At 36.2% G+C, this 22617-nt stretch overlaps 1 protein-coding gene across 50 annotated transcripts in view; it reads right to left on the reverse strand.

Annotated features, from left to right (window-relative positions):
- Window positions 1-22617, reverse strand: part of PPHLN1 (periphilin 1) — a 164777-nt gene that overhangs the window by 55560 nt on the left and 86600 nt on the right. For 21 of the 50 annotated variants that reach the window (XR_013522700.1, XR_001913489.4, XM_078338897.1 and 18 more), the window contains 4 exons: window positions 19064-19275; window positions 9093-9149; window positions 6548-6627; window positions 2004-2123 (listed from right to left, as the gene is read on the reverse strand). Coding sequence is in view for 47 of the 50 variants with exons in the window: in XM_078338897.1 (XP_078195023.1) it covers window positions 2004-2123; window positions 6548-6627; window positions 9093-9149; window positions 19064-19275 (469 nt within the window). In the remaining 3 variants the exon portion in view is untranslated. The remainder of the gene's footprint in view (window positions 1-2003; window positions 2124-6547; window positions 6628-9092; window positions 9150-19063; window positions 19276-22617) is intronic. The other 29 variants (XR_013522701.1, XM_078338894.1, XM_078338890.1 and 26 more) reach the window with 3 other exon arrangements.

Raw genomic sequence — 22617 nt, forward strand, 5'->3', positions numbered from 1 at the left:
GAGTTATTTAACTTTTCATTAATTCAAAATCTAGCAAATTCTGAGCAAACTTTAAAGGAAAAAAAAAGATGTTTAAAAAAACTCTTTCTAAATCCAGTGTCACTCACTGATTATTCAGTGTCAAGATGCAGTCAAGAAATGAGAGAACCCAAGTAGAATATTTAAAATTTGAGAAAAGTAGTGAGCTTTTATAAAATCCTGAGACAAAAAAATGGTAAGAGAAGGAAAGATAAAGCCTTGCTAATTGAAGATAAAGTATTTAGGAAATAAGAAATTATTCTTTTTGGAAGTTTTTGGTTCTACAAAACAAACTACCGATATTCCAAAGCAGCAGTTTTGAAGCATACCTATCAATTATTAACATAGAAACACTATTCTAAATTATTAGAGAAAATAACCAAACTAATCCAATTAAACGTATTACTGAAAAGTACTGTTCATGCTTTTAAATAGTGCTGAAAAAGTACCAAGGAGGAATAGCTTGGTGTTTCTGATCCATTTACTGAAGGATATGAATAAGTATCTATTATTATAGATACAATAAGGAGAAAACCTTGACCCACTTAAGAACAATTGATATCTAAAAGACAGATCAGCTTTTTTTTTTTTTTTTGGGAGGAAGGGAGGGAAGGAGGAAGGGAGGAAGGAGGGAAGGGATGAAGGAAGGAAGGAAGGGAGGAAGGGGGGAGGGAGGGAGGGAGAGAGGGAGGGACGGAGGGAAGGGAAGGAAGGAAATCAAGCAATGAGAGAGATATTGCCGACCTGGCAGATCAGCATTTTTAAAAAGAAAGGCTCTATTTGTATAAGTTCTGATAGGGTTTGTACTTTTTATGAGCAGTTCTCATTAGGTACTTTGGAAAGGATCTTTTCAGTGTATAAAGATGTAGTTAGGCACTATTTTTATATAGAATATCAATGCTTGTTCCCTTTTATCAAAGAACTATCTATAAAAGTCATTCCAAAAGTAAATTAAAAAGCTAGAATTCTCCTTTAAATATAATAATTTGTCAAGGGACAGATTTTTATATTGTCTACCCATCATGTCAAAGAACTCCTCTAGTATCAAATCCTGAATCTAAAAGCTTAATTTTGCCCATAAAATTTCTATATTTCCCTTTTAGAGATGTTACAGGTTATGGAGAAACTTTTCAGCTCATTTCAAAATATGTTACTAAAAACATGTCATAAACCTTTTTCTACGGTCCCAAAAATGTTCTCAACTTTTGGTACTCAAGACTCATCAAGGTCTCAGGTTACCCAATGAATAACTTCATTTCTTGAATTTTTTTTTTTTTTTTTGAGACGGAGTTTCGCTCTTGTTACCTAGGCTGGAGTGCAATGGCGGATCTCAGCTCACCGCAACCTCCTCCTCTTGGGTTCAAGCAATTCTCCCGTCTCAGCCTCCTGAGTAGCTGGGATTACAGGCACGCGCCACCATGCCCAGCTAATTTTTTGTATTTTTAGTAGAGACGGGGTTTCATCATGTTGACCAGGATGGTCTCGATCTCTTGACCTCGTGATCCACCCGACTCGGCCTCCCAAAGTGCTGGGATTACAGGCTTGAGCCACCGCGCCCGGCCTCTTGAAATATTTATGAGATAATCTGCATGAAGTATAACAAGCAATATAAATATGGTACAATCCAAGGTCCAATTAGATTTCTGTTCTGAATTCACTGGCTTATAACTAGTGGCTTAGCATGCTTTCCTGAGATACTTTTAACGGCAAAGCCCATTAAAATAAGTATATAAATAATGCATTTTTCTTATACTCCATATTTATACTATTCTAACACTCCAAAACTATAGAAAACGTTCAGACAAAGTGTGATTACTGAATTCAGCCATTCATATTCAGACTATCATTCTGTGTGGTAAATTTTAATACCTGTAATCCATGAGGCTATATTTGAGGTAGGGAATAAAACAAATATTCTCAACCCATAATTTAAAATCCAGACAAAACTTTCAGATGTGAAACATAAGAGAGAAATTATGCCTTACCTCATACTCAGAAATTTCAGGCAAGTTACTTTCATCTGCTTTCTCTAGCTTTTCAGCAGCCCACTTGCTTGCAGCCTCAGCAAGTTCCTTTTCAGTTAGCCTACTGGGTTTGTCTAACACCTAATAAAAATAGAAGAACATTTCTGTTACAATTCTCAAGGGCTTTTAAATTTCAAATATACCAAGAAGTACACTCCACTTACGTTTAAAATCATATAAGCCTTCAAATTTATATGAAGAACAGGTACATTCTTTATTTCCTCCTTCAAAAATATTCAACCTAGAATTACTTAAGGTAGCAATTCCTTCGGGACATACAGACCAGATCTAATTCTTAATTTCATTTACATAAGACTCTAGAAATTCATCTAAGTAAAAAAGCAAAAGACACTAACAATTAACTCATACACTCATCATATTTAGAATATAAAAGACATCATACTAATTTCAACTTTGTGTCTTTAAGTATATTTAATGAAATGTCTAAATTTCAGTAAGGCAAACTCCTAATTAATACAACAGACATGTACAAATAAGCTATTTTTACACTATATCATGAGTTATATAAATCCTATTCCTTACACAAAATTTTTAAACTTAAATTTCATTTTTTGATCCGACCACTAGCTCCTGTATCTAACTGCATACAATACTGAACAGGGTATGGGCTTTGCAGTTATACACAGACCTGGTTTTCAATCACAGTTTAATGACTTGCTAGGTGGATGACTTTATATGCATAACTTATGACCCTGTGAGCCTTTGTTTCTTCATTTACAAAATAAGGGTTAATAATACTCACTTTACAAAGCAGTTGTAAGAATTGAAGGAGGTAATAGATCTGAAAGTATCTAAAATAATGCTTGGTACTTTAGTGTCTCTTTTCCATATTCACTGATGTGAATCTATTATACTAAAACATACCTGAAAATCAATCAGCCCATGGGCTCAATATAAAAATAAAGGTAGTAAAATGTCTTTTCTGGATCAGATATAATTCCCCCAGTACTGTTTAAAGGCTTATTTTGTATAATAAGATATAAATGGTAAAGCACAAATTTAAAAATTATTTCCTTAGGACCATTATGATAACTCTCTAATTTCATCTGATTTCCTTGGCATACATTTTCACCAACTATGCCCTGCCATGCCTAGTTGCATAACCGTCTCTTACTTAAAAAATCTTTCTATTACTAAGGTTTACTTCTCTAAGGTCACATCAGTGATTCCAAATATCCCTCTTGTGAGTGACAGTGCTGGGCACTGAACTTATGGGGCATTACCATTTATAAAGTGCTTTTATTTATGAACCAATAGAAGTACTTTAATTAAAAAGAATTCCATTGGGCGATCAGAACTTTATTTTCCCAACTTATAAACTAAAAAACTGAATGACGGTAACTTGCCCAAAGTCACTAATAAATGCTGAGCTGGAATTTAAATCTAGGCTTTTTGGGGGGATGGAGGGGAAAGAGTACAGTGGCATGATCTCGACTCATTGCAACCTCTGCCTCCTGGGTTCAAGTGACTCTCCAGCTTGAGCCTTCCAAGTAGCTGGGATTACAAACATGCACCACCATATAGGAATAATTTTTGTATTTTTAGTGGAGACGGGGTTTCACTTCATTGGCCAGACTGGTCTTGAATTCCTGGGCTCAGGTGATCCACCCACCTCGTCCTCCCAAAGTGCTGAGATTGCAAGCGTAAGCCACCATACCTGGCCTAGACATTTCTTTTTAAACTAAAAAGGTCATTTGATGTCTTTCCACACATTAAATTCATCAAACTACTGGCTGGCCATTTACAATATTTACTGGAATATTATAGCAATATATCTATATGAAGTATATTCCACAAACATTGTGGAAGCCTAAACAGCTCATTCTAAAGTCCTTCCCATATATAAGTGTAAAAAGGTATTATAAGTAATACCTTTATTATAACTTAGTAATAGAAGGTTTTTTAAAAAGCTAGTTAGTAGACGAAAACACATACATACACACAAATATATCCAAGAAAGCTGGGGGTTTTTCGAAGGGGTGAGGGAGCCTATTTAAGAGAAAGATAAAGAGCAAAAACAAGTATTTATAAGACTTCTGTCTAGCAAAGAATGAAGGGGCTGGGCATGGTGGCTCACACCTGTAATCCCAGCACTTTGGGAGGCTGAGGAGGGTAGATCACCTGAGGTCAGGAATTCAAGACGAGACCAGCCTGCCAACACGGTGAAACCATCTCTACAAAAAATACAAAAATTAGCTGGGCATGGTGATGGGCACCTGTAATCCCAGCTACTTGGGAAGTTGAGGCAGGAGAATTCCTTGAACCTGGGAGGTGAAGGTTGCAGTGAGGCAAGATTACGCCACTGCACTCCAGCCTGGGCAACAGAGTGAAACTCCATTCCCCACCCCTACCTGTCCCACAAAAAAGAATGAAGCAAAAGCCTACTATAACTTATTGTCATTCTGTATGCACATTCGAAAACCTATCATTTGAAACTAACAAACGCTGAAAAAGTATCCCAACATGTGGGCAGCCATTACATGAAAGAGTTCACCAAAGTTCACCAAATCGGAAAATCTAAGTTCATAAAGCTCCCCACGGCTACCATGTGACCTTGGGCAAATGAAAGAAGGCGCTATCTTCTGAATACATAAAATAACTATGGATCTAAAATTGTGCTATTTTTATTCCATTTTAAAACTTTATGGTCTGGCTAGGCACAGTGGCTCATGCCTATAATCCCAGCACTTCGGGATGCCAAGGTGGGAGGATCATTGAGACCAAAAGTTTGAAACCAGGCTGGGCAACATAGCGAAATCTCATCTGTATTTTTATATACAGATATATTTTTATATACCCCCCCCCCAAAAAAAAGACTTTACAGTCTGTGTAACAAAAATGCAAACATATACATTGGGGTATCCAGTCTTTGGCTTCCCTGGGCGATGTGAGAAGCACTGTCTTGGGCCATCCATAAAATAAACTAACACTAAGCATAGCTGGTGAGCTTTAAAAAAACAAAAAGGAAAAAAAAATCGCATAATGTTTTTAAGAAAGTTTAGGAATTTGTGTTGGGCTAAATTCAAAGACATCCTGGGCCAAGGGTTGGACGAGTTTATATACGAGAAACTATCAGACAAAAATAGTTAAAAATCCAACATGGTTGTTCTCCACTAAACATTTTAACATGCAGCATAAAACTCTATGTTGTGACTTATATTCAGATAGCAGTATATCTCAGAGAAAATATTTCATATGTAATAATGTAAATTTTTGTAGTGACTTTAATAGGCAGGTACTATTCACTCTTCTTTCATCTATTACCTGACATGAAAAACAAGCAAGTCTTCCAGGTGGGTAAAGCATCCTTGGTATGATTAAGAGCAAACCATAATTCAATTGGTGTTTGTTATTCAAAGTCCAGCATCCCAGAACCCTCAGACTTCCAGGAAAGTTTCAAAGATACTAGTTATTACAAAGCAGACTTTTTTTTTCCTTCTGGGGCAGGGAAGCAGCTGCCCCCTGAACAACCAGTATAGACCGCTAGGTGGTATCTACTCTTTCTGAAATGCCAAAAAGTATAAAAAGCAGAACGAAAAGAAGTGAAGCAAATAACAAATGTAACAACCATTATGGCTAAGAGAAAGATTATGAGATCTGTGAAGATAACCTCTAACTGGAGAAAACAAATGGCAACAGCAAACTGTCAAATTTTTAATTTCTGAGGATTTATGTTTTAAGATGACATAGTGAGGGGTAGCTAAGTCCTTAAGAAATTAATTTAACTCCTGAGCCCTCACTCTAGTATACAATAGAAATATGAACCTACTAACGTAAAATTTCTATATGAATTAATAAGAGATAAAAATATACCATACATGTTACGTCTCTGCCTAAACACCCACCTCCCCCAAATAAAAGCAATATCAACCAGATATAACCCATGCAACCTGGTTATGGTCAAGATGAGAACACAGGTTGCAGCAATAAGTACTTTATTTAGTATAGACTGTGTTAAAAATTCAGTGAGAAAACTGCCCATTTTTCTCACAGAAAATAGCAAACTCGGGATGTTATTTTCAAGTTGTGGTTATTTAAAATTTAAGCTTTTTGTTTGTTTGTTTTTCTTAGAGAACAGCATCTTTCTCTGTTGCCCAGGCTAGACTGCAGGGGTGTAATCATAGCCCACTCCAGGCTCAACCTCCTAGACTCAAGCAATCCTCTCACCTCAAGCTTCTGAGTAGTTAGGACTATACAGATGCATGCCACCACATCTGGCTAATTTTTAATTTTTAAAATAAAGTCTTGCTGTGTTACCCAGGTTAGTTGTGAACTCCTGGCCTCAAGCAATTCTCTCATCTCAGTCTCTCAAATCACTGGGATTACAGGCATGAGCCACCACTCCTAGCCAAAAATTTAAGTTTTTAAATGCAGCAAATTAGCCCCCTTGGTGTAACAGTTAAAAAAAAAAAAAAGCATCAGTGCTAGTCAGTCCATCTCATTTTGTAATTCTTCTTTAAACTGATTTTAGAAATAAAACAAACCTTTGATGAAGAAGCCGCTGAAGCACTTGAGGGTGAAGTATCTCTTGATGTTTTCAAAGACTGGGCAGGCCTCTCTTTGTCTATATAAGAAAATATAAGATGTAATTTTTTTTCTAGCTAGTTTGTTTTCAATAAAGTAATTTCGTAACGAAATTAATGAGGAGGTCATACACTTATTTTAGTACTAAAACTTTTCATTACATTAATTAAATTAAATAGGTTCACATCTAAGACTACCTCTCAGAGGCTGAGCACCATCAATAATCTAAAATAACCTGGAATCAAAGGATATCACAGAAGCCAGTCTAGGCCACATCACTGCCAGTTAGCAAACATGGAGCCATAGAGACCTCAAGAAAGGCAAAACATATTTTAAAATCACGAATGGTACTTCCTTCATGCTCCTAAATGCTAATTTTTGATACATCACAATAAAAATACAAAGGTAGTTATTATATAGATACCAAGGAGAACTACTTAAGAGGTAGCTCAAGGAGTGATCTATATAGGAACTTTAGCAGATATTCCTGAAATGTTTAGACAGTTTTAAACATAAAATTAGAAAACTATAATTCAGAGCACTAATCCAGTGCCTGGCATTAATGAATGCCCAAATACTTATTAAATGGTTAAAAATAAACCAGTATGAGATAAAGTCACTAATTTTACCTTTTGTCATTTTACTCACATAGTGCTGTATGCGTATCATTTATTTAATAGAAACTTAAGCCAGAAAATACATTTAAACAATATTACTTTAATAGCTTCAACAACTCCCTAATGGGTTTAAATATAATCTTAAAAATCAGTAACAGTGAGATGTTACTTACAGAAAAACATCTCATCAAATTGTCTATATGTGTCAAATATATAATCCTCCACCCTTAGTTGCTAGAAAAACTAACAAAATTAATAACATGAGAAGAGAAAGTGGCACTGAGTTTGGAGTCACACAGAAGCTGATTGAGACTGGACAGTGGATTAACAGGAAAGCAGTCAAGAGCAAAAGCAGAGGTGAAATAACTTTGAAACCAAGGCAAAGCCAGCTTCAGTCGAAAAGCCTCTTAAGCTTTTCCTGCCACAGCCAAGATGGATAAATAAGGGCCTGGAGGTTAAAAGACTTCCAACCACCAAGGACAGTGGTGAGTAACACCTTTCTAAAGTCCTACAGACCCAAAACACTTTCTCTAGCCTGGTGGTTCTTAACTGAGGACAATTTTGCACCTCCCCTCTGCAGACATTTGGCAATATGTGCAAATATTTTTGACTGCCACAAGTGGGAGAGTGTCACCAGCATATATTTAGTAGAAACAGGGATGCTGGTAAATATCCCGCTGTGGGGGACACCCACAAACAATTAATTGGCCTTACATGTCAACTGTGCAGGGGTTGAGAACTCCTGCTCTAGGCTGAATATTTCAATTTTGAAGCTCCAACAGCTTTAGAAAGATACAGCCCTAGAATCTTTTAACTTGTGGTACCACAAGAGGCATTCACCCTAAGCAACTTTCAAAGTTCTTGTAGACCTTAAAACTCAAAAGAACCACCACTGTATCCCAAATGGCCAAGAACATGATTTATTTAGTCATTCCTTATTGTATTTCCATTGCATGTGGCAAATTCCGCATTGTAGTATGATAGTGTCGGTGTATCCCACTATGCCAAAAGCTCCCAGAGGAACAAGTGTCATTGCTTATTCATTTCCAAATATCCATGACCTAATTAGCTCAAGTCCTTCAAGAAAAGACTAAGCACTCGAAAATCAGATAAAAAGATGAACCTCACTTTTCTACCCCAAGGATGCAATGACCTCCCAATGCTATTCAGATAAGTAATCCCTTCAAAGAAGATGAGGCACTGGACCAATCAGCATAGCACGTTATGTTCAGTAAAGGCAATAATTACAGGCTCAATTTTTTAGCACATACCAGCTAGACACAGATGAAAAAAAAAAAAAAAGAAACCTGTCACAAGCAGCTGTTGATCTTTTGCTTGGTGTTTCCTTTACAAACATATGGTCCCCAAGCATAGTCTTAGACCTTTCCTATTTTAGCTGCCCAAAGGCTAATTTAAGTTGTTACCAACCAATTTCACATGCAGAAGTGAAGGAACACTGAAGGGTAGTACAGGAGGCTTATCATATACCTGCATATATTCATATATCCCTCTTGCATCAATGGAAGCTGAAAGCAAGCAGCAGAGCATAAAAAAAAAAACAATGATACAAACAGCAAAAGAAAGAACACAAAAAAAGTGAATAGAAATCATTTGATCCTATTGTTGTCAGGTCCTATCTTCCAATGGCCTGTCTATTCTACAGATCTCAGCCTCCTATGGAGTGGCTATTCCCAACCAGGAATGGCTAGCCCAGACACCAGCCCACAAATACCTCCCAAATCCTAGTACCTAGGTCTACTGTTGTTTAACTCTGGTTTCAACAACAGACTAACGGAGCAGTTACACACTTCCCCATTTCCATAACCTCTATCAATTCAAGTCTCCCACCCCTTCACAATCCCAAATCAGAATCTAGCTCAAAACTCACCTCTTTCAGAACTTCCTTCATTCTGTCGTTTGTAGGATGCACCAGGACGCACGGACTCTATGGAAAGGTGGGCAGGGAGGAATTAACACCAGCACCTCTGTGCCCAAGAGGAACAAGAGAAGAAGCCAGAAGTAGGAGTGATGAGAACAGGGACTTCTGAGCATTTTCTGGTGACCCTGAACTCTTTCCTACCCTACTTTCAAGTTGGGCTCCCTGAGCAATCACCACTGAAGGGGAATAAATAATGGGAGAAAAAAAATCTCCGTTTAAGGCCAGAAACCAATGGAAACTGTCAGGGTAAGGCCAGCCAAGGATAACAAGGGCAGAAAGGAATGAGAAAAGGTTCATGGAAGACAAAACACTGAAAGTTGAAGACAAAGATCAAATCCTATTCATCACTAGAAGTACCTAGTCGAATTCTCTCCATCAATAAAGCTGACACTAGAAGGCCTGGTAAAGGAGCACACCTGCATACATAGTCAAAAATGAAAGATGAATCACTTCTCCAAGTTAAAAAAGGACACTGGTTGAGTCCCTAATTATCCCACATTTAGAATCTTGAAATATTCTGTTAGCAAATATTGTCTGCAAACTCAATGATGTGGATGGAATCATCTTTCTAAATAACCTACATATACTAGTAGTCGGGGTCCCAGGTATTTTTCCAGTAAGATACAAATTCCATAAAAATGCCATCAAATCCTTCTACTACAGATCCCAAGTTGCCAGTTTTACATTTTTTTCTGAGAAAGTAACATTTTTCCTGAATTGTTTTGGCATTATCAACATCTTGCCCTGAAATGTTTCAAGAAACATACAAATATCGCCATTTTACTCTTGCAATAATGTTGAGGATGCAGTATCCTTTTCTCATTATTCATGGGTCTCTCTGGCAACTGGGAAGTTTTCTTTCTCCTGATAAGCTGATTTGTTTTTAATGTGAAGTACACTGTCAACCTCCTTCTTCTTTTTTTTTTTTTCTTTTGAGATGGAATCTCACTCTGTTGCCCAGGCTGGAGGGCAGTGGCGTTATCTTGGCTCACTGCAATCTCTGCCCCTAGGTTCAAGTGATTCTCCTACCTCAGCCTCCCGAGTAGCTGGGATTACAGGCGCCTGCCACAGTGCCTAGCTAATTTTTAAAAAATATTTTTAGTAGAGACGGAGTTTCACCATCTTGGCCAGGCTGGTCTTGAACTCCTGACCTCGTGATCCACCTACCTCGACCTCCCAAAGTGCTGGGTTTACAGGCGTGAGCCCCAGCATCCATCCAAACCCTTAGATCACCTACAGCAATTGCTCAGAGCCTCATGATGAACAATCATTTTATGCACTACTAACTTTATTATTGATTCTTTTAGGTTTGTTTTGTCCAAACCCTTAGTTCACCTATAGCAACGGTTCAGAGCCTTATGATGGGCATTTATTTCATGTATTACCAACTTTATTCTTACTTTTACATTCCTATCCTTATTTCCCCTTTATACAAAATTCCTCCTCCACTTATTTAATCCTATTTTATTAAGTGTTTATTTCATTAAGCTGCCTCAAATTCTTTCTCAAATCAAAATAATGGTGGTATTTCAGAGAAAGGTACTGGAGCCTTAGGCCAATTCATATTAGCTCCTGAGAGTGGATTGCATGCAACCCTTCGAAACTTTGTCTTCAGTTGCTCCATGTTGGTAGCTGAACTACGATGAGAGTATTCACTCCATAGCTATCAGCAAATGCTAAAAATCTTATCTTTTTAATCTTGGAGAGTCAGTTTACCAATACACCACTGTGGATGTTTTTGATTTTTATTCCAAACTTCAGAGATGCTGTAGGCATTACCACATGTAATTACAGATTCCCATTAGTCTTGTCTTAGGTAGGCTTGGACTATTTAACAATCTTCTAACAGACTAGTAAAATTACCCAGCTAAATTACAGTCATGAACATGTAAGTAGTTACTGTTTTAATTCTCTAAGTTTTGGGATTTTTTTTTTTTTGTAACATAATAAGAGATAATAGAAACAGCACCCACTGTATTTAAACCCTTCATACCAAAGTTTCCACTGATGTGCTCATATTAAAACTGAAAGGTCTCATTCTTCTTGTCCTCTTCTATAGCACTTTAAGGATTTATAAACAAGTTTTCCTTAATATTTTGCCATTTGTTTTTTGTATCTTTGTACTTGTTTCCTCCCACCTACATTTTCATAGCTATCCCTTCCTCTTTCATTTTTGTTGGTTATTGTTCCTTAAATGTGAGTGTTCCTCCTAACATTAATCTGTTTTGCTCTCTATTTTTATTTGTCTCCAATCAACATTATGAATATAAAAGTCTTTAAATTCTGCCTTTTTCACTCATTGTTCTACCTTCTAAACTAACAGGCTGCTACTAATTAGCTATTTAGCAATTACCTCAAATTCATCTCACACATGATCTTTGTAAGCTGACACTACCTCCCTGCTTGAGAGCAAGGTAAAAACGTTGAAAACATTCCTGCCTTGCTAAAGAAAGTGAGTTCCAAACTGGGACAAAGGAAAGAAACCAGAAAAACATTCTGAAAGTGGCAGTACAGAAATCAAATCCCTGTCTATACATTGATGAGTGAAAGAATAAATGGAAAAGAAGGAAATAAAAAGGAATTTCAAATACTGGTTCCATATAATGTTTTTCCCATTGAGGTGAAATCAAAAGCCGGAGAAACAGCTTAACATTCCAAAACACACTCAGGAAGTTCTGCAAGTTTCAGAGCATTTGGTGACTCCTAAAATGGAATAGAAGAATGCAAATCTAACAGGATCTTTCAGAAATACACTTTGTTGCTGCTGTGTTTTCCTGCTAAAAGAAACATTAAATCTAACCAGATTCATCCAATCCTACAAGTGCTATTCATTACTGACAACCCAGGTAGGAAAAAAAAGACACTGCAGGGGAAAAAAAAACTTGATCATTTAGAGATGATAAAGTTAGGGGCTATGCCTTGCAAACTATCAGATTCTCAGTGCAGTGCTTAGCAAACAGGGACAAACCAGGAATTTTTTAGTGCAACTTCCATCAAGAGACAACCTTCACCAGCACAGGCAGTATATCCATTTCTTCTTTAACAGCTGAAGATTTGAAGAGAAATTAAGATATAAATAAATGAAGATGTGGCTACACAGATGAGAATATTCTTTTACTAAATCATGGATGAAGATGTGGGAATTTGCGACTCTTGGTTAGGAAGAACATGGTTTCTTAGAGATCTATTGATTTATTCAATAACATATGAATTAGAAAATGGAGAGACGCAAGAAAAATGTTCTCGTGTTAAAGACATCAAAAATGACAGAGAAAATAAACAGGTAGAGGGTAAGAGAAAGCATTGCATCACCTCTGCTTCCCTCAAGATCCATTTTTTCCATGTAAGAGATGCAACAAGTTAAAGCAAAGGCCAAATGACTATGAAATACTTGGAAGTACACTTCTGAGTAGAGTTCTCCTTTAACACATCAGCTAAGATTACGTGGGCTCATTTTTAAATGTATAAGGAAAACATCATCTGCACACATTATCAACGTTTGCTACTGACAGGATATACTAAGTCCTAAAACAGGGATACAATAAAATGCCCACACACGGCATTAATTGATTTCTGTTTTAGAATCTTGATCATTAAGATGCCAGAAAAGCTATAGCTATAATCCTAAGATTTAGCTAGAAAACTCATAGCCAAAGCTCTCATGAATAAACAATGGATCCTCAAAGAAGAAGAAAATATTATAGAATCTAATTCAACAGTGCATTAATAGTCAAGATCAAGTGACAGCCTAAATTGTTTCAGAGAACTATTAAATTATACTTCAGGAACTCCACATGATATAACTCATCCCCATAAACCTTCTCAATTAGCATCCTTCACCTTCTACTCACCCTTCAGATAGCATCTAAAATGTTTATTCCTATTTAATTGTCTTCCTTACTAAATCATAAACTCAGAGGGCAGAGTCTGAATCTGTCATGCTTGGCAAACAATATATGTTCAATATATTTTTGTTGATTAAAAGATGTAAGTATTGAACACAATATAGTGGGCTTCGAACCAAGAAATGCTAGGACATTTTGCTGCTAGGAGAATGATTTTATCCTCTCTCCCTGTTAACCTAATATACATGATCTGATGATAAAGCTTTATTTCTATATTCCTATTACCTCTTCAAATCTGCACAGAAAAGCCTTCAGCTAAAAGCAGAATTAAATTTCAATATTGTATCAGCATGTCAGCTATATTACCAATAAGACTAGAATAGTTTAAAAAAATAAGAATGTCAGCTAAAATCAAAAATCATGGGGACTTCAAGGTTTATTCATAGCCAACAGGCCTTAAGACATATGTCTTTTTCTGTTAGATTGACATTCAAAAATGAACTCTATCTTCCAAATATAAAAGTCTGAAAACAGTACTTTTAATTATTATACTTTCAGTTGTCTTAGAAGTTTTTTAAAAAGAATTAAACACCAATGACTAATAACATTTTTAAAAAATACCTTCTATTCTCAAAAAAAAGAAAGCCATTATTCTTAATAATGGCTGTTGATATAAGGAAAATAAGGGAAGTTAGGCCCAAAGTTAGAGCTACAGAAAAACAGAAGCCAAGCAAAATAAACAACAAACTTACAAATCTTTCAAAGTAAAAGTATTTTTAAATTTCAAACAAAATGTCATAGAAACTAATTAATATGTGAGCATCACTGGTAAATGTGGGATTAAATCCTAGCAAACGTTTAGAATGAATTAACAGAGTGGTAGTTTCATCTCCAGGAGCCACAGTAGATTTACAACAACAAAGGAAGGTAATCTTCATATCACTGTTTTGATAAAAGAAATACTTTGTAACTTAAGAGTTTCAAGCAACACCCCAGGAGATACTCAAGTGGAAATGAAAACAAGATAATAGTAAAGACAAGGGATCACAATTGTCAAATAGCAACAAACAATGCCTATTCAAGGTTCAGGTTAACAGATCTCTAGAGGTTTCCACAGTTGGCCTTATGCTACTCAACATAAATTATTAACGATTAATACAAAACACATCAGTCATACTTAATTTGCAGATAATGCAAGCTGTTCTTATCAGGTGCTAATATACAGAATTGCTAAATGAGATTTTGAGAACTCTATAAAGTTAATTAGATAAAATGTAGCATTTCTAGTTCTGTTTTGTTTTTTTTAAATGTATTAACTACACACATACAATTGCACCTGAAAAAGTATAGCCTGAGAGGCATTTTGTTTAACCGAGTTATATGTGAAAATAGCTTTGGTTTCAGTTGCCTATAATCCAGTAATGAAATGTGGTTGCTAAAATAAAAATTCATTTCTGATGTTACAATTTAAAAGAAACAGAAAATAAGGAAAGCAAAAGGTCTGGAAACCATGGCAAATAAAAGTAATAGCAAAACAAACCAAATATATTTAAATCTGGAAAAAAAATCATGAAGAATATGATAGTACTCCTCCAATATATAACAGGTTAAAACATAAAAGAAATCTTTATATATGGCTCTAAGAAGAATAACTAGTATTAAGAAGATGAAGCTAAAAAAGATTTTAATTCTTTTATAAAGAATGAGCTACATAAACACGGAAGGACTAGACTGCAATTTAATAAATTTATCACAAGAAATATTAATACTTTAACAAAGAATGGATGTGGGAGACTGAACTTAGTGATTTTTTCATCACTTTTAATGCTATATAGCTTAAATAAAAGGTAAATGACAAAAGTGTAAGATAGGAAAACATGAGATCATTTCAAAGGGGAAAAAAGAAAAGTATTAGAGTTGACAAATGTGGAGATATTTACATTAATTATAATAAAAATAAACTTCAAGTGAAAAATATATGAGGTAAATTTAAAAAAACAATTTTACCTAAGAAAGTTTACGAGGAGAAAAAAAATGAGGTTAACTAGGACAATCTGCACTGCTAGCACGTGAACATGGATAACAAAAAAAAACTAAAAATCATATTGCATGACCAGGTCAGCCCAACTCACTCATAGTAAGAATATTCTTACAAGTGAAGTACAGAATGAAAACAAGTTTGATTTAGAAGCTAATTAGTCTGAAGTAGTATAAAGTTCCATAAGATTAATTCAAAAGGCTAAGTAGATTTCATTAAATGTGTGTATATATGTGTAAGCACAAAATGGGAAATTAGCAAATTTAAAAATGTAGTAAAATCACTATAGCCAAACCAATAGTGATCATTAAAATAGGAAAAATTACTCTAGAAGTATAAACAAAAGGCAAAAAATTGTTACTTATTTTTAAAATGAGGACATAATTACTTTAACCTGTTATTTATACTTATAATAATATTTAAAGTCTTTGTCAACATTTCAGTTTATACTAGAAAAACTTAATTTTAACACATGGCTCATTATCATAGCTTAACCGACTGGGAAGTGAAGAATCCTGCGTCTCAGTCCTTTTTTGAAGAAAAGCCAGGTGCTGCAGTATTTGTGACATTTAGATTTAAAACAAAAAGTGGTATCCGAAATAAGTTTAAAAAAAAAAGTTACTTTTCCCATGTATTGTTTAAAATAAGACCTCCATTAACTTTTTGAAGACTATCTTAGGTAACTATTCTGAAAACAAGAAAGGAAAATTGAAAAAATTTTCATAGCCCAGCCCAAGTAATTAAGGAATACTTGAAAAGAGAGTTTTCCCAGAGCAAACTTTTTCTTCATTAAAGAATTTTACTTTCAAAGCTAAATAACTTTAAAAAAAGAAAAAAGGAAACATGCAGGCATTAAAGTCATATGCCTTGTTTATTCTATTTACCCCATTTTAGTCTACCAACTTTAAATCACTCCAAATATTAAAGGTAGGAGCCCTCAAAGGATGAGTGAAGTATATTGGAGACCCTAGGACATTATGGCCCATCCACATTTCATCTCAAGATCTTAAGAGTTTTGGCCACAAGAGGCCCAAAGCAAGTCAACAGAAAGAAGATGCATTCCCCAAAAATTTCTGGTTGAGGATAAAAATAAGACTAATTCACCAATAACTATCTTTAATAACTTCATTATAAGCTGTCAAGTAAGAATCTCAAGATTCTTTACTCGTGTTTTGTTAAAAAGTTTTTATAATCAGTTTCCAAAGAGATTTTCTTCTTCTTTAATGAAAATCATTCTTGGATATGGATTTAAGTCATATACATCCAATAAAAGAAAAAAGGTCTTGAGGGCTGAGTACACTGGCTCATGCCTGTAATCCCAGCACTTTGGGAGGCCGAGGCAGGTGGATTACTTGAGGTCAGGAGTTCAAGACCAGCTTGGCCAACATGGTGAAACCTCGTCTCTACTAAAATACAAAATTAGCTGGGTGTTGTGGTATATGCCTGTAATCCCAGCTACTAGGGAGACTGAGGCAGGAAAATTGCTTGAACTGGGAGGCAGATGTTGCAGTAAGCTGAGATCACTCACCATAGCACTTCAGCCTGGGTGACAGAGCAGTGAGCTTTAAAAAGAAAAAAAAAATTGCAACAAAAACCCTCATGTTTTAAGAAAGTTTAAAAATTTGTTTTGGGTTGCATTCAAAGCCATCCTGGGCTGCATGTGGCCTGGAGGACGGGGGTCAAGCTTGGCTGAGAGATTGTTTATCTTCTTAAGGGTGTGTGTGCGTATGTGTGTGTGTGCACACGCACGCACATTTGAACAATCAGGCATATATTTATGTATTATAGAGACATAAAATATTTACTTTATTTATTTACTTATTTACGTATTTTTAAGACAGTCTCATTCTGCTGCCCAAGCTAGAATGCAGTGGTGTGATCACAGTTCACTGCAGCATCAAACTCCTGGGCTCAAGCAATCCTCCTACCCCAGACTTCCGAGTAGCTGGGATACAGGCATGCATCACCATGTCCAGCCAGTTTTTTTAATTGTTTTTTTTCTTTTTTTAAGAGATAAGGGGTCTTAACTATGTTTGCCTAGGCTGGTCTCAAATTCCTGGGCTCAAGTAATCCTTCCAGTTTGGCTTCTCAAAGTGCAAGGATTACAGGCATGAGCTGCTGTGCCCAGCCTATGTTTGTTTCAAATAACCTTCTTATCTTTTGCATGATCATTCATACACCTGTATCCAAAAGTATGTTTTTGGGAAGCCCTACTCTGTCTATCTCTGCAAAGAGTAGACAATTAATAAATGTTCGCCAAACTTAAGAATCTTGCCACAACTTCAAGGGAAGACAATCTGATGATTCCAAATGGTTTTCCATCACTTTCACCATGCAAGAGGCAAAGGCTGTTAAATTAAAACTCTTATTATCTGAAAAAAGACAGTTAATGAGAACGATGTTGAAAAGGAAATATCCTGAACTTTTCTGATTTCTGCACCTTGGCTCATAATTCCTTCTAACTAGAAGGCATGTCTTTACTAGTGGAAATCTGAAATAAGGATGAGCCCAATGTCATTCCTTTATAACATGTTCTTCAGTCCCCAGAGTGTGAATTAATTTTTCTCACCTTGATATGCTCATGTCAACTCATTTATGACATATCAATTATTGTATCAAAGTTATATTTTATATATTAACATATTATAAAGTTGGTGTTAGCTGGTGAGAAATATATACCTATTTTCTAGTTCCTCAGTGACAGAGACATCATTGTATAATATTAACACAGTGCTTACACATAGAAGGCACAAGGAAATGTTTTGTGAATGAGCTCCACTGCAGGCTGCAAAGTCTAGAAAATAAGAATGCTTTCTCTAGAAAAGTAGTTATGTCATTGATTTATTCTAACACATACTAAGCAACTCAACCAGGATGACATGCTAAGATTGTACAGAATGCCATTTAGGTTCAGGCATGCCAAATTAAAAATATATAAATTAATTTAATTGGAGGTTGGAAAAGAGTAAGAGAAGTTCTCACTCTAAACTTTATAAGGCTGGCCAGGCACAGTGGCTCAAGCCTGTAATCTCAACATTTTTGGAGGCTGAGAAGGGTGAATCACCTGAGGTCAGGAGTTCGAGACCAGCCTGGCCAACATGGTAAAACCCTGCCTCTATTAAAAATACAAAAATTTGCCAGGCATGATGGTGCATGCCTGTAGTCCTAACTATTTGAGAGGCTGAGGCAGGAGAATCACTTGAACCCAGGAGGTGAAGGTTGCAGTTAGCCAAGATTGCACCATTGCACTCCGACCTGGATGACAAGAGTGAAACTCCATCTCAAAAATAAAATAAAATAAAAATACATTTTACAAGGCTATACCATATATTTACGGAAGACCACTGTTACTTTTAATGGAAAACATATATGTCCAATATACATAGATATCACCCAATAGAAGAATAAAGAGGTTGGACTGGCACCGGAACTAACGGAAAACAGAAGAATGTATAACTTTCAGGGCAGGATTTATAAAGACCTCTTTTATGCTAGGGGCAGTGGCTCACGCCTGTGATCCCAGCACTTTAAGAGGCCAAGGCGGGCAGATCACTTGAGGTCTGGAGTTCGAGACCAGCCTGACCAACATGGTGAAACCCCATCTCTGTTAAAAATACAAAACTTAGCAAGGCATGGTGGTGTGCACCTGCAATCCCAGCTACTCAGGAGGCTGAGGCAGGAGAATCACTTGAACCTCGGAGGCAGAAGTTGCAGTGAGCTGAGATCATGCCACTGCACTCCAACCTAAGCAACAGAGCAAGATCCCGTCTCCCTGATCCCAAAAAAATGACCTCTTTTACATGCTGAAAAAATTAAAGGTGAAGTGTCATGCAGAATACCACTTCAAATACAGACGCACTGAAAAAAATGTGTCTGTATGGTGTTTGTTATACTATTCTAACATCTTTTCTCTAAGTTTGAAATTTTTCAAAAGAAAAAACTTTTTAAAAATCCCTTACATCTACAAGGAAAGCTGACTAAGTACATTCCCAACAGAGGAGGCTGAGAGAGAAAAAAGGAAGTCTTAAAATACATACTCCTATGTTGAGACTGATGGAAAGAGTATGATTTGCTCCTTTCTGGAGAGTAGCTTCTGCTACTGACACTGGAGCCAGATCTGCTGTGTGGAGAATCCTTTCGGCCACCAGGTGATTCTCTGAAAAAAGCATTGTCTCTTTTATGAGGAGACCGTTCTCTTGCATAATGGGAAGAGTAGAAACTTTTTCTTCTAAAGCCATCTCTCATGTCCCTTTGAAAAAAACAAAAAAAAAAAAAACATAAACTGAGTTAATTATACTCTATACCCTATATACACAAGCTCAATGGCAAAAGCTCTGATTCTAAGCAACTTTTAAATTGTACTCTTGGTTCTCTTTTCCTATCACTACCTAACTGTTGAAGTCAGTTAACAAAATAAAACAGTATCAGTGAAATATGATTTAGAATGCACCATTTTTCAATTTGGAACAGAACCAGGTGGGTAAGTGCAAAAGTTACTTTATTTCAGGCAAGCATAAATCCTAAAATGTAAAAAACATATGGTTATATAGTTTCTACTTCTCTTTGCCATTAATGATACACCACACAGCTGCTACATTCTCAAAAACACTTAGAAATGTCAAAGGTTTCCCAAGTAAGACACATCATGGCCAGTTATCCCCTTCTATGTACAGCAACTACTGGTTTTCAAGGGATATTCAAGGGGAGGAGAGTACCATTGATGGGTAAGGGCCAGAAATGCTGTTAATTTCCTACAGTGCCCAGGACATGCCCTCCGACACTACACACCAAAAAACCCTTCAGTCCAAAATGTGAATAATGCCAACACTGAGAAACCCTGCTACATGCCTATTAAATTCTTCCTCTCTGAGTTTGTATCCTCAGTACATAGATTGTTGCCCATCTCTAAATAACTACTTTTATAAATCATGTCTACTTTTATAAATTAAATTTCTTGAGAAATATCAACTAAAAGTACCAAGTAAGCCCTAGTAGTAAAACCTTATAAAGCAAAACCATTTTAAAATGTCAAAGCAAATCAAAATTACTAAATAAAATAGAGCCTCTATTAAAAGAACACTTAGGGGTCAGACAGGTTTTGGCAGGTGGATAATCTGTAATCCTAGCACTTTGGGAGGCCAACGCAGGTGGATCAACTGAGGTCAGGAGTTCGAGACCAGCCTGACCAACATAGAGAAACCCCATCTCTAGTAAAAATACAAAATCAGCTGGGTGTTGTGGCACATGCCTGTAATTCCAACTACTGGGGAGGCTGAGGCAGGAGAATCGCTTAAACCTGGGAGGCAGAGGTTGCAGTAAGCCGATATTACACCACTGCACTCCAGCCTGGGCAACAAGAGCAAAACTTCGTCAAAAAAAAAAAAAAAAAAAAAAAAAAGAGTGAAACAGGTTTTAATCCATGATTTAACAAATGTACTTCAACACTGAAGAATATTAAAATTTCAGACAGAAGAGTGCTACGTGACAAACCAATAGCATCGAATTTCAAATGCTTACAAAATTATTTCAGCATATTGATTGGCAGTCCATAGGATATAAGTAGGCTGTTGTCCTAAAGTTCATTTGAACACTAGCTGATGAACACCCCAAATATATTGTCCCTTCAGACACAAGTAAGTTTCCCTGGGAAAAAGCAGAAAACAGCTTAAATTAATTTATGGTAAATGACCTGGTATAGAACACTAATACTGAAATAGAGCATTAAGGAATTCCAGCCCTAGTTTAGTCACTAAAACTACAAGGGTCATACCAATAGCACTGGTTACCCAGAGTGGTAATATGGGTATTAAATAAACAGGTTTTAGAAACTGTGTGAGGTGCTGGGACCCAATGGTTTACCAAATGTACACAGTTCCTGCCATCACAGAACTCTCAAGATAATAGAGAAGCTGACGTTGGACAAATACACATAAAACACGTGAGTGCAGCCAAGAATGGATGTAGAGAGACTAACGAGTAACCTAGCTTAGTCCAGGCAAGAGACAGTGGTAGCTTAGATGAGACAGGAGCAGGTGAGGGGTCATCAATTATACATGTTCAAGAATATACCTTCTTGACTTAATGAGACATGATTAATGTTTTACTAATAAAGTGTGAAAGACAAGGATGCCAAGCTGATTACCATAATTTTGGCAAGAGAGATTAATGAAATGAGAAAAATAAATTTGAAAAATGAGGATAAAGGTGGGAGATCCACATGTTCATGGAAGCATGTTATATTTAAGATGTTTGTGTAATATCTAGGTAAGTAACTAAAGATACTAGTCTGAAACTCAGAGGAAATGTCTGGCTATCAATATAAATTTGTCTGTAAATAGGCAGTACTTAAAGCCATGGTATAGATGAAATCAAAGGAAAAAAAGAACAGCAGGCCTAGAAAGTGAGGCTAAAATAACTATACTATGAGGAGAGAAATGGGCTGTCACAGAATGAGAGAATAGCCAGAGAAACATTAGAAAGGAGAATGCATTTATCTCAGAAGCCAAGGAAAGAGTATCCTAAGAAGGAAAATAAAGGTTTCCTACATTGAAATTAAATGAACTCTTACTGATAACTTGCTTATGGGAAAGAGAAGAGTACGTCCATATTCAGAGGAAAGATTGTCTACTTTCCTCTATTGAAGGGACAAAATGCTGAACTACAGTTTCCTAATCCTGACACCAGATGGCAGTAAAATCATAACAGTTCAGAGCTATCAGTGGCCTGGGGTGGCTATACACACTTGGGGGATGTTAAATGCCAAATGTTAATAGCTCAGAGTAGAATAATGTCTCTTTTCCCCTTCACATCAATACCTCTCCTACTGACCACCAATTTAAGCACAAACATCACAACAGGCCTCAATTTTCATAAGTATCCTAAAGTGGTAACATTAGCCATTTTTTTCAGATATGTGTGGTGTGTGTGTGTGTGTGTGTGTATATATATATATAGTGTCCACTACATGAAGAGCACTATGGGAATTACTATTGTTTTGAAAAAGCTAAGTATATTGGGAAGGTGGGTAGGGTGAGGGGGGTGAGGACCAAATGTTTAAGAAGGCTGGTACTATAATTCAGAAGGTTACTTTATAAGTAGAGAGAAAACTGACCCAGGTCTAAGGAAAGATGAGATTTAGACCAACATTATCTAAAAAAAATACAGTCAAGCTACAGAAGTAGTAGTCATATCTAAAGTAAAGAGAAACAGGTCAAATTAATTTTACCATTTTACTTAACCCAACATATCTAAAGTATTACCAACATGTAACTGACATGAAAAAAAATTTAGTAAGCTATTTTACCTTCTTTTTTCAACCTAAATATTAAAAATCCAGTGTGTATTTTATGCTTACAGAATATTTCAGTTTGACCTGACCATATTTCAAGTGCTAAAGAGGTGCATGCAGTTAGTGGCTCCCATACTGGATAGCAGAGATTTAGATGGTGGGGAAAGCATCACAAACTTTAAGAAAAAGCTGTTAACAGATTAGAGTACTATATGAACAAGAACTGAAGTAGTTAGAACAGTGAGACCTTAAAAAAGCAGTCAGTGAAAAGCAAAGGTAGAAAACTTTTAAGAGAGAAAGGAT

The sequence above is a fragment of the Callithrix jacchus genome, chromosome 9 (assembly GCF_049354715.1).
Source record: "Callithrix jacchus isolate 240 chromosome 9, calJac240_pri, whole genome shotgun sequence".
NCBI lineage: Eukaryota > Metazoa > Chordata > Mammalia > Primates > Cebidae > Callithrix > Callithrix jacchus.